The 13,638-nt window shown below is 38.5% G+C and overlaps 1 protein-coding gene across 3 annotated transcripts in view; it reads left to right on the forward strand.

The window, feature by feature from the left end:
* Positions 1 to 13,638, forward strand: part of LOC145676206 (uncharacterized) — a 631,920-nt gene that overhangs the window by 308,117 nt on the left and 310,165 nt on the right. For all 3 annotated transcript variants that reach the window (XM_081747127.1, XM_081747126.1, XM_081747125.1), the window contains one exon: positions 4,416 to 4,577. In XM_081747127.1, coding sequence (XP_081603253.1) covers positions 4,416 to 4,577 — 162 coding nt within the window. The remainder of the gene's footprint in view (positions 1 to 4,415; positions 4,578 to 13,638) is intronic.

Raw genomic sequence — 13,638 nt, forward strand, 5'->3', positions numbered from 1 at the left:
TGTCATAGGTTTTGTTTTGAAATTTTTAGGTGGGGGGCTGCCGTTTCCTCAGCCCCCACTTTAAAACCCTTATAACTTCGTACCGGAAGTGGTACAAACGAAAATTTTTGCGGTAATTTTCCGGCACAAACGTAGCACAAACAATTGGCATAGGTTTTGTTTCGAAATTCCAAGGTAGGAGTTTCCGTTTCTCCAGCCACCCACTTTAAAACCCTTATAACTTCGTACCGAAAGTGGTACAAACGAAAATTTTTTCGGTACATTCCGGCACTAACGATTGGCATAGGTTGTTTTGAAATTTTTAGGTGGGGGGCTGCCGTTTCCCCAGCCCCCACATTTAAACCCTTATAACTTCGTACCGGAAGTGGTACAAACGAAAGTTTTTGCGGTACATTCAGGCACAAACGTAGCACAAACGATTGCCATAGGTTTTGTTTTGAAATTCCTAGGTGGGGGGCTGCCGTTTCCCCAGCTCCCCACTTCAAAACCCTTATAACTGCGTACCGGAAGTGGTAGAAACAAAAATTTTTGCGGTACATTCCGGCACAAACGTAGCACAAACGATTGCCATAGGTTTTGTTTCGAAATTCCAAGTTTGGAGGCTGCCGCTTCTCCAGCCCCCCACTTCAAAACCCTTATAACTTCGTACCGGAAGTGGTACAAACAAAAATTTTTGCGGTACATTCCGGAAAAAACGTAACACAAACGATTGCCATAGGTTTTGTTTCGAAATTCCAAGTTTTGAGGCTGCCGCTTCTCCAGCCCCCCCATTTTAAAACCTTATAACTTCATACCGGAAGTGGTACAAAGGAATTTTTTTGCGGTACATTCCGGCACAAACGTAGCACAAACGATTGGCATTGTTTTTGTTTCGAAATTCCAAGTTTGGAGGCTGCCGTTTCTGGAGCCCCCCCACTTTAAAACCCTTATAAATTCGTACCGGAAGTGGTACAAACGAAAATGTTTACGGTACATTCCGGCACAAACGTAGCACAAAGGATTGGCATAGGTTTTGTTTCGAAATTCCAAGTTTGGAGGCTGCCGTTTCCCTAGCCCCCACTTCAAAACCCTTATAACTTCGTACCGGAAGTGGTACAGACAAAAATTTTTGCGGTACATTCCGGCACAAACGATTGCCATAGGATTTGTTTCGAAATTCCAAGTTTGGAGGCTGCCGCTTCTCCAGCCCCCCACTTTAAAACCCTTATAACTTCGTACCGGAAGTGGTACAAACGAAAATTTTTGCGGTACATTCCGGCACAAACGTAGCACAAACGATTGCCATAGGTTTTGTTTCGAAATTCCAAGTTTTGAGGCTTCCGTTTCTCCATCCCCCCCACTTTGAAACCCTTATAACTTCGTACCGGAAGTGGTACAAACGAAAATTTTTGCGGTACATTCCGGCACAAACGTAACACAAACGATTGGCATAGGTTTTGTTTTGAAATTCCTAGTTGGAGGGGCTGCCGTTTCTCCAGCCCCCCCACTTTAAAACCCTTATAACTTCGTACCGGAAGTGGTACAAACGAAAATTTTTGCGGTACATTCCGGCACAAACGTAGCACAAACGATTGGCATACCTTTTGTTTCGAAATTCCAAGTTTTGAGGCTTCCGTTTCTCCATCCCCCCCACTTTGAAACCCTTATAACTTCGTACCGGAAGTGGTACAAACGAAAATTTTTGCGGTACATTCCGGCACAAACGTAACACAAACGATTGGCATAGGTTTTGTTTTGAAATTCCTAGGTGGGGGGGCTGCCGTTTCCCCAGCCCCCCACTTTAAAACCCTTATAACTTCGTACCGGAAGTGGTACAAACGAAAATTTTTGCGGTACATTCCGGCACAAACGTAGCACAAACGATTGCCATAGGTTTCGTTTCGAAATTCCAAGTTGGGGGGCTGCCGTTTCCTCAGCCCCCCCACTTTAAAACTATTATAACATCGTGCCGGAAGTCGTACAAACGAAAATTTTTGCGGTACATTCCGGCACAAACGTAGCACAAACGATTGGCATAGGTTTTGTTTCGAAACTCCAAGGTGGGGGGGCTGGCGAAATGCACCTCCTTTAGCATCCATTTGATTCTGACATACACACTTGAATTCATGACAAATATTTATGCCAAGGCGTAAGGCTACATTTATTTGAAAAATATTATTTTCCATAAATGTTCCTATGTTTTTGAGGGTGTAGCTTGTAAGCATGCTCCGTACTCTTTCTTCTGAAGCCTTTAAGACGGGCAGTATCAATAGGATTTTCTGAAACTATTTCTTTTTCTCTTATCTGATTCAATAATATGTCATCCCATTTCCTTTGTATTCCTTTTGTCTCTGGAATTTCGTTATAAGTGTCTTTCCATATTTCTAGTGCCTTTGTCAAATGGGCAATTTTCACTTCATCAACTGTGTTATGTAAAATGTTGGAGACGAGTGAAACTGCTCCATGGCACGAAGACAAAAAAACAGGAAAGCTCAAATCAAATACTTTTCGTATGCTTAAACAACCTAGTCGTATGTGTAAACTTGCTTGCTTCCACTGACTTTCGTTTAATGTATAATTAATAATTGATTCTAAACCCCTTTTGAGTAAGTTGTCTAGCTGAAGGACAACATATGGCCTGGTCCACGTTGGAGTGGTGCGTAGAAAATACGTCAGTTTTGGAATGCCTAAACAGTTTTTTAGAAGAAAATAAGCTATATGTGCAGGCAACTGTTTCAATTTGTCCATTATTATTTTCATACTATTTAAATGTTCTTCAAATTTATGAACATAGCCATCCTCGTGGAGTGGCGTCCCTAGTAATGACAACTCATGGATTTGTATTATCCGTATTCCAGGCAACAATGTCTGAAACTTGGCTTCAGTGACAGGATCAACTTTTCCCGATATGAAGAATAATTCACACTTGCATGGATTTACTTGTAAACCTATCTTTTCAGATTCATTGATTAAAGTATTTAGGTCCTGTATTACCGTTTCTGGTGAACCTCCCAAAGCTCCATCATCTACGTAAAACAAGTTTAATTCTGAAGAAAAACTGCGCACTAGTTATTGGATGGATGGCCAAGCTAAAATCATCGGACCTGTAGAATCACCCTGTTGACATCCTACCTGCGACGTAATTGTTTTGTCTCCATAAAATAATAGGGATGGATTAGCATAGCTTACCCACAAATATGGATATAATTCGGGTACAACCAGCTTCGCTTCTTTCAATATAGAATCCCTTTCGACCGAGTTAAAAGCGTTTTTGTAATCGATTTTTAAGATCACCTTGTTTGTACTTTCGTTGGTTTTGATATAAGTCGTAGTAGCATGTATGATTGCCTCATTTCCTTTTTTGGTTGCGAAGCCGAGCTGATGAGGTTGTAAATGACTATTGCATTTGCTCTAAACTAATGATACAGCTAACTTAGAAGACAATCTTCTGAGAACACATCCTACTGCAATGGACCTATTTCCACCATCTTTTTCTTTTAGTGCACACAAATTAGCTCCAAAAAGAAATTTGCATACATCCTGATCCACTTTTCAATTTAAAATTAGATTTACCAGTTTCGTGATCGAATTAAGTAAAATATATGCTAAATCACCAGCGGATTTAGAAGTTAAGTCCTTTAGATGTTGTGGTGTCAGTCCATCTATTCCTGACGCAGAACCACTGGGGAAACTACGAATTGCCTTTAAAACCATGTCAAAATTAACTTTTATGCATGGGTCTATTTCTTCAGGAGGGTCTGGCATTTCAAACATCCGGGATGGAGTGAGATGTTATTATACATCCCACGTTTCGGATGTATAATATTCGGTTGTATTCGGACATCATCTTCTGTTTCGGAAACCAGAACACTAACAAAAAGATGAGACTTCAGCAATACCATCGTTTTGCCCTCCTATCTTTTCATAGTTATTTCAAGGAGTGGTAAGGAGTTTATAATGACACATCAAACTGTTATATAGCATGTTTCTATCTAAAATGCATAATGTTTGGATCTAAAACTTGTAGGAAAGTGGGAAAATGAGCTGAATCCAACAAGCATTTGGCTACAATATTAATTAGGAAATGAGCGTATATATGAAGTTATCTTATTGTTTCTATTGTAAAAATTTAGATTCAATCCTAGAAAGCATAATTCCAATTCTCTGTTTCGTGACAATGTTACGTATTCGGCACATAACTGAAAACTCGACATAACTTCACTGATAACCAGCGACCAGCTTAGACAATCTATATGACAAAGTTTGTATAAATTTAAACAAATATGACTGACTTGGCTTTTTCTTTACGTTGCCTTTCATTATCATTGTCATTTCATGATATACAAAAATTTTACTTTTATTATTTCAGGACACAACATATAGTCAGCTGTCAAGAAAGCAAAGAAGAATGTTAACTGAATACTTTCTATTTACAGATGTAGCAATCATACGACAAGACTATTTAACGATAAATGAAGATACTACATTTGTATTATATATGAAAAAATCTTTTACAACATCTGCCTTGGTGTTGAACATTTTCTCAAGAGGATTGTTTCCTATTCGTATAAAACGATTAGCTGTATACAGCAAACAAGGTAAGAAAATCAATGTTTTCTGAAGTGAGCTTCTAGAAAAGAATCTAGTGTTTTAAAATTAGTTTTAAATCACTGTCAAAAATACGTTTGAAAGTTCCAAATAAGAATTCATCAATCTGGTCCGAACTTGCTCCACGAAGAGAGCATGGGCGATGAGAATATTAGTGAACATAAAATGGTGCATAAAATGGTGCATCTCAAATATGCTATTCAAAAAATTTAATGAATATCATACAGTACTCTTTTAATAGTCTGTATAATCACCATGACTAGCCATTCACTCAAGCAATTGATGAGCAGGAAAACACTCTTAGAGGTCCTAAATATTTATCTTCGCTAGAGAATCCCATATTCATTGTAGATCTGCAACTGCGAGGAAACCTACTCGCAATGTAAGATTGTTCAACCGTGCCCATATGTTTATGACACGTCATATTGCACTACACCAAAAGTATGTCTCTCTGCAAGCGAAAACATACCTTGGGTATTCATGCTCCCAATTCATTTACAGATTCAGATTAGATCGTCAGTCCCAGAGACAGAAAGATATAGCTATCACGTCCTTTCCAGCCCATTGATAACTTTTTGGAATCACTAAGTATTTATAATCATAAATCTAATAATAATTCATGCAGTTTCCCCATGTAATCATTACACTCTTCCTTCGTGACAATCTCATAAGTTGGTACCTCTCCTTACTGGCGGTGAAACGAAACAGAGGATCTAAAACGTGGCATCATTGCAAAAGGAAATACAGTGAACATATGTTTTTCCATCACACACAAAAATTCGGAGAGCCTTTCCAGAGAATTCAAATTTAGAATTCTCTATAGTCCAGAGAATTCAAATTTAAATTAAGAAGACTTACAAACACGGAAGAACATGAAGGGGAAAGTGGTCCTAAGAGTAATTCGAATCCTTAACCTGGAGCCTCAGACCACTCTGTTTTCTGATTCACCGAAAGTATCTCCGTAACTTATCTCTATTATATACGGTTATTCTCGTTTTACAGTTATTTCCAGTAACCTCGAATGACAGGGACACGAACACAGATACATCGAAGACATTTAATATTTCAAAGACTCTCCCACCGGGAATCGAAACTGAGACCCCGCCTACTAAACTATCTGATGGCTGGGGTACCTGATTCGTTCCCAAGGCAAATAAGCTTGAGACAACATCGTGCTGGTGGGTTTTCTCGGGACACTCCCACTTTCTAATTCCACTAATTCTTACATCATAATTCACTTGGTTTAATCACAGTCTTCCTTAACCTAACAGTCATAAACCTGTAACATTAAACTTAAAGATTACATTTTCCAGCTGTTAACCCAAACCAATCCGAACCGAAAAAGTTATATTTTCTATTGCTCATTAACGTGTTTTGACTAAAATATATAGAGAAAAAATATGGGGTATCATAATTCCATTCAAAAGTGAAACAGCAGACTCATTATACCTTAATCTAAAACGAAACCATTACATATTGTTTGGAACTTTTCGAAAACATATACGGATATTCTGAAAAGTGGAAATATACTGTCTGTTTTCAAACAAAACAACCAAATTACGGTTCGTTTTCTGAAATAAACGGACACGTTTTGTTTCAAGTTTAAACCGACTCCAAACCAGTTAACCGAGTCGTGGGTCAATGAAAACTGGACCCACGACCCACCACCCACCGTGACCCACGACCGATTGACTCACCACCCATTGTGATCTACCATGACCCAACACCCACCGTGAACCAATCTGACCCATGACCGTCCACCCACCGGGACACACTCTGTCCCACCCCCCACCATGAACCACACCGACCCACCACCCACCATGAACCACTGGTCCAACAAAATACATTGTCATCAACTCTGACACTTGACCCAGGGCCTCTTCTCTACCGAATAAGGAGTTTACACTTGTAATAAAACCCGATTGTGAAATTCTAACTAATCAGAGTTTGAATTTCTACGGTCAATCGCTCAAGCACCGCTGTGTTACAAGAACGATGGATCTGCCCTTTACGATATAAAATGGTAAAGTGTTTGTCATGGGTAAAATTACGATGAATTTCAATTAAGTTACTACGTTCTAATATTTCCTTATTTAATTATCGATACTTTTCAGTGGAAAAACGGATGAAATTTTTAAAGTCCCAAATCAAGGTAAGAAAGCGTGAGGTGAGCCCATCGTGCTCGTGGATTTTCTCGGGACACCCCCGTAAATGTGTCTGAAAGGTATCCCATAATTTTGGAGCTATGGGCCTTTTAAAGTTCATTTTTTCATGTTTTCGGCAGCTTATAACTTCGAAAGGAAGCATTTGTGCATCCTGGTTGGTCTATACGTTTTGTGTTATATTGGTGTCAAGAATCACCCTGCAAATTTGTCTTTGTTGTTTTGTGACACCCTATATATATATATATAAATGAACTACATCGGCAAATTGTAAGAGATGTTTCCTCACATCAAAATAAGAGAAAATGTTCATATGGACCTATGGGCGAAAAGTGCATAGTTTCAGAGCTGAGGCTGTTCAAAATCGCGAAAAAGCTAAATTTCAACAGGCCTTAATTCGAATTACAGAAACTGTTGATGGTGGTCCTTATCAGCGTAAAGGAAGTCACGCATACGCAATCCAAAAATATATATTACATCAATTTTCAATGGGTGTGCAGAGTATTTCGTGCAGGGTATAATTCTGTAATATCTTCTCAATAGAGTTTACAGATATACTTTGATTTTAAAGGAGGATCCAAAGTAGGCAGGAGATAAGCCTTGACAACAATCGACATCCAGTGCTTCGGCGGAATCCTTAAGTGTTAGGAACTTGCAGTTCCATGTTTTTTGTGTTCGGAATAGTGTGTGACGCGATGTATTTCGTAACACTATATGTAACGTTTTCTTCACTTATAAGCGTGAAGGAAAAAAATCGCAGCATGCTTTTTTCCGAGTACGAGAGACCGTGCTGTTGACGATTGTTAACACTTCCGGCTTCGCTCCAAAGGATTCCGTGTTACGGCTGCCAAGGCATATCGTTTGTCTACTTTGGACTATTCATAAAGTCAGAGCATACCTCAAAATTGGTTGATGGCATGTCTGGGAATTTCACGCTGCAGGGAATATTCATCACACCCATTAAACATTAATGAAATATGCATTTTTGGATTGTCTATGCACGACTTCCTTTATGCTAATAAGAACCGCCACTCCACGATTTCTCGAATTCAAAATACGGTTTCATAAAATTGTTTTTCTTCGCGATTTTGTACAGCCATAACTCTGAAACTATGCAATTTTTCCCACAGGTTACTTTTTGACTTACTTTGATGTGAGGAACCACCTCTAACAATTTGTCGGTCTAGTTCATTAACACCCTATATATGTATATGGAAGGTAATGACGGACTATAGGGGTATTATTTCCAAATTTAAACTACCTATATATAATGGTAGTTGATTTCACGAGACAATAGTAACATCAACTACAATCTAGGTATTACGATAGTTGGAGTGGGTCAGTGGGTCGAGTTTTCTCAGTGGGTCGTAGGTTAATAGCATATGGCCCACTGCGACCCATCACTCACCGTGACCCACCATGACCCACAGCGACCCATCACCCACCATGACCCATTGCGACCCACCAACCACCATGATCTACTCTGACCCACCGACCAATTCTGCTCACTGTATTGTAGACAGCATCTTCTGAAGAGCATCTTTTTCTTCACTCTCAACCCTAGGCACAGAAACTAAAACACTTTTCTGAGTGGTTGCAGTTTGCGATTGTCCAAACCTTCTGGTGCATGTATTGTGTATTACGCGTATAGTAGTAATAAAAGAAAATGTTCACTTTGTTGGAATTGAAGAAGAACATTGAAGAAGCAGTTGAGGTTGAATTTGTAACATGGCAGTCAAGGTGGAACAAAACGAGCCCCGCAGGGCTTCTAACCCATTCCTCCTCCTCCTCCTTCTACTACTACTTATACAGTGGAATCGTATAGCAAAACTGGACACGTAAGGTAAGTAAATCATATTTTTGACTAATAATTTTTATATAAAAAATTCCTTGGTCCGGGTTTGAACCCACACCAAAAGCAATTATAATTACTAGCTTATTGCGCCAGTACACTCGGCCAGAAAGGCCACCAGTAACAGCCAGTTGATTTATGCTATATTTATGGTACGTGACGAGAAACTGATAACTCCAACTAAACAGAACCGCGTATATAGCTCCTATGAGTAGGGTCGACCGTGATTTTAAAATATGCTACTAAAGACAGGGGAATTTGTTTACGTTTTACCATTTCCCTTTTTCATTTGTTCCTGTTTACTTACCTGAGATGAGTATCTCTAAGTGAAAAAATAAAACTTGAAGAATTTTTGGATATTGATATTTGTAATTGTAATAAGAGCAATAGGACTTATACTTTTTTACTACTTGGCTTTCGAGACACACAGTTTGTGAGTTTTTAGAGGAGCTAACTACTGGAAAATACATTTTTGAATCACTGTAATATATAAATTATATAAAAATTCAATGTAACTATGTGACCTAATCATAACGGCCAAATCGGACTCAAATGCAATAAAGTTGGGTATATAGCTACGCCTTAATCCAAACCGGGATGTTACCATATTGCTTTCATTATAATTTCCTTAGGGATAGTGGGGATACGAATTTTTGCGAAAAAATTGAGTATCTCACAAGCCGTTCAACTTACGGAGCTGAAATTCAATGTATTAACGCTTTATTGAAAATGAACAGAACGTCTTCTAACACTTTTTAAAACTCTCCTTTACGGGAAGGGACGGCACTTTCCATATATGGTAAATTGATAGTGGGTTAGTTTGTAAAACTAATCGAAAACGATCGATATTACTCGTAGTTGAGAAACAAACAATACAGTGCTTCGAATCATATATCCATATACGGTTACCATGCGCTTTCTACTATAATAATTGCTGAAGCATGATTATTATATGGAGCGCTTAGAGCACAGGGTAATCAACCCATAAAGTTGTGAGAAAAATAGACATAAAATTTGTAATGTAAGTTTCTGTACGCTGGTCTATTACTTTGATTTGGGACTAAAAATTTCATCCGTTTTCCCACTGAAAAGTATATATAATTCAACAAAGAAATAATTAGATCATGATAATTTGAAACTCATCGAATTTTACCCAAGACAAACACTTTACCATTTATATCGTAAAGGGCAAATCCATTGTTATACTAACAGAGCGGTGGTTGAGCGTAGAAATTCAAACTCCGATTAGTTAGAATTTCACAACCGGGTTTTATTATAAATGTAAACTCTTTAGTCGGTACAGAAGAAGTCGTGGATCATGTCTCAGAGTTGATGACAATGCATTTTGGTGGGTCAGTGGTTCATGGTGGTTGGTGGGTTAGAGTGGGTCGCCGTGGGTGGTGGGTCATGCGTCAGTTTGGTTCACGGTGGGTATGGGTCGTGGGTCAAGTTTTCATTGACACGACTCGGTTAACTGGTTTGAGTTCGGCTTAAGCTTGAAACATAATGTGTCCGTTCATTTTAGAAAACGAACCGTAATTTGGTTGTTTAGTTTGAAAACAGACACTATATTGTCACTTTTCAGAATATCCGTTAAAGTTTGGGAAAGTTCCAAACGATATGTAATGGTTTTGTTTTAGGTTAAGGTATTATAAGTCTGATGTGTCACTTTTGAATGGAATTATGACACCCCATGTTTTTATCTCTATATATTTTTTGTGAAAACACGCTAATGAGCAGTAGAAAATATAACTGTTTTTCGGTTCGGATTGGTTTGCGTTAACAGCTTGAAAATGTAATCTTTACGTTTAATGTACCAGGTTAATGCCTCTTAGGTTGAGGAAGACTATGATTAAACCAAGTGAATTATTTTGTACGAATTGGTGGAATGAGAAAAGTGGGAGTGTCCCGAGAAAACCCACCAGCACGATGTTGTCTCAAGCTTATTTGCCTTGGGAACGAATCAGGTACCCCAGCCATCAGATAGTTTAGTAGGCGGGGTCTCAGATTCGATTCCCGGTGGGAGAGTCTTTGAAATATTAAACGTCATTGATGCATCTGTGTTCGTGTCCCTGTCATTCGAGGTTACTGGAAATAACTGTGAAAGCGAGAATAACCGTATATAATAGAGATAAGTTACGGAGATACTTTCGGTGAATCAGAAAACAGAGTGGTCTGAGGCTCCAGGTTAAGGATTCGAATTACTCTTAGGACCACTTTCCCCTTCATGTTCTTCCGTGTTTGTAAGTCTTTTTAATTTAAATTTGAATTTTCTGGACTATAGTATTTTATCATGACCGAAATCAGTGTTTCATCGTTAATAAAATAACGGAATCCAAAATGTGTGCAATTTGCTACATAGACGCGTGTTTTGGCTCTTGTAAAGGGGAAAGGGCCGTAGAGTGGAGAATGAATTAATTATTATGTAAATTAAATAAAAATTTGAATAAATTTAAATATGTAAAACTTTAAATGCTAATGATATCGATAATAATATGCAAATAACTAGCAAAGTCGGTAGAGCTTTAAAATTAAATGTTTGTAGAGCAAAATATATAATTTATAAAGATAAAGTGATTACACTGAACAAAAGAATATAATTTAGAAAAGGATTTCAAATCAAAAGATAGACTCTACTTTACAGGTCTACGTGTTTCTTCAGGTGGTTAGAGACAATATTAATTCTCACTCACACTACAACCCTTGGTTGTTGAGGCACCGTATTGTACCGGACATTGACAACTCCAGGACAGCTGAAAGGAAAAACATGATATCACACTGATCACATACCTTGTAAGACTTCCTGTGGAGAATGATGTGCACACGGATTTCATTGGATAAACTTTTAATGAGGAGTAATAACACACGCAAAAACACTATACACAGTGACTTTACAACAATGAAAAAAATATTAATTTTTCGAAATTTCAAGATCGGTTTCGCCGAAATGCTTATTTTTTCTTTAAGGCCTGATTTATTTTATATTAAATGTTCGTGCACGATTCGACACATCTCCAGTGGTCCTCCTCTTGTTCTGGGTGTCTCCTGGTCTTCCTCTTGATTCTTGCGGGTTGGCTCTGCTATCTTCCCATTTAAAAAAAACGTAGGTCCCACGGAGGTCACGTTTATCTTCCTCTTAAACATGACAATACTCTGCTACCCTCCTGGTTCGCCTTCGGTCGAATATTCAGGGAACAATTTACGATTCCCCTATCTTGTGCCTGCAGTGGAATAAGTTCTAGGCACAGGTTGTTTCGCCTAACCTAACGCGATCCAGCCTGTTAGGTGGCGAATGAATGACTATCTAACTTCATCACCCTAATAGTAAAGGGAAGATGACACTGTTTCTACTATAGAGTTCAGATTGACAAATTATTTTAGCCTGCTCATATTTCACAATGTTCGCAAACCGCTGTGCTGTACTTTACGGACAGATATGCGAGTTTCGCTGCGCAGGATTGCTAACAAAAGTTTTTATATATATATTTCTATACATATATATATTTCTACGTTGAATATAATAACTAAGATAAATATTTGATATATATGGCTATAGTTTATATACACAGAATGTTCGCGCACATCACTAATATAAGTGCTTACTAGGATAAAATTCAATGTTCGTAGATAGCACTCTACGCTACTATGACAAGAACCACGAATTCCTCTGTACGTGAAGAGTGTACGTTCAGCTATCACGACAAGAACAGAATTGCCTTGCTTCCCTCAGCCTCCGTGTTTTTAACAAACCCACCTTCTACTCAAAAGGCTGGAATAGCTTTCCAGCTTTTGCGAATCTTATGACGGGGGTGAAGCGGGGATGAAAAGGGTTGCCTCTAGAGGTCATTGTCCCCTCTCACCTTAATTTGCACTTTCACTGCTTCTCATCTTAATTATTCAAAATTGGTTATTGATAATCACAAACTGATGTTTCCACTGTATAGCTGAAATATCAAGCTTTCAAATGACACGTAGCACTACACTTATGACGTTCTTGTTAAACGTGTATTCTAAGTTTTCACACAAAAATTATCTATTTTCTGGCTGAGAGAACCCTTTGCTCTCATGCAGTTCCGACTGTGCTGCCGTCTAGCGGGATTTCTCTGCAACAGTTCACCTGTGTGAGGGGTTGCTATAGTGAAGTTGTCATATTTTCATTGTTTTTGGCAAATCAAAATGTTTGTCAACACACCACACACTAAAATAAACATTTATATACACTAAGACAGCTCACTTAAAAGTATGACATGCTGTCATATCCTAAAACATAGAAATTATACATTTTCTCAATCATCAGTGCTAATTTTCTCTCCAGGATGTCGACTGCCATGACAGCGATGTTTACGCTCTTACATTTATCATGCATTCCCCTCATGTATTACTGCCGGACTTGTCGTCCTGTACTGAAATAAGCCTTTCTTGATACGATAATAAAATAATACCATACAGCGACTAACCTAACTTATATTCTACAGTAACGAAACATCAAGAAAATCTTTACAATATTGAAAGAATTACTTGTGGAAGTAAAATTATCTACAGGGTTGAAGGATTCTACATGGAATGCTCCTTTCCTCGGTTTTGCTCCGGTGAGGTGAGGGGAGGCTGCGAATTTCTAGGTTAGACTCGAGCTGGCGGAATTTCCGTTGGAAGCGACGCTATATGCTCAAAATGTGTTACTTCTGGTCAACTTCCAAAATTTTCACACCTTTTTGTAAACGAAATCTCGCATGTACTTACGAACTCCAGCAAGCAAACCTAAATAGTGACTGCTCTCGACTCGGTGTCTCCAGATCTCACCGCATCTAACCATAGTATTCTTTTCATCCATATCTTTCATAGGTTTATGGATACTGAAGTTTCAGCCATATTCTCTTCTTTCTTGAAAATGGAGTTAGCAACTATGTACCAGCTGCATCTAACTCCTGGGTGTTCTTTGCCTTCAGACAAAGAATCTCCCAACTTTTCTCCCTTTTTTTCTCTGCTGGGTTCATGCGATCTATGTTCCAACTTCCTAAGATTTCCCAAAGCATTGCC

Source organism: Thermobia domestica, chromosome 18, assembly GCF_964235325.1.
Source record: "Thermobia domestica chromosome 18, izTheDome1.hap1.1, whole genome shotgun sequence".
NCBI classification, from domain to species: domain Eukaryota; kingdom Metazoa; phylum Arthropoda; class Insecta; order Zygentoma; family Lepismatidae; genus Thermobia; species Thermobia domestica.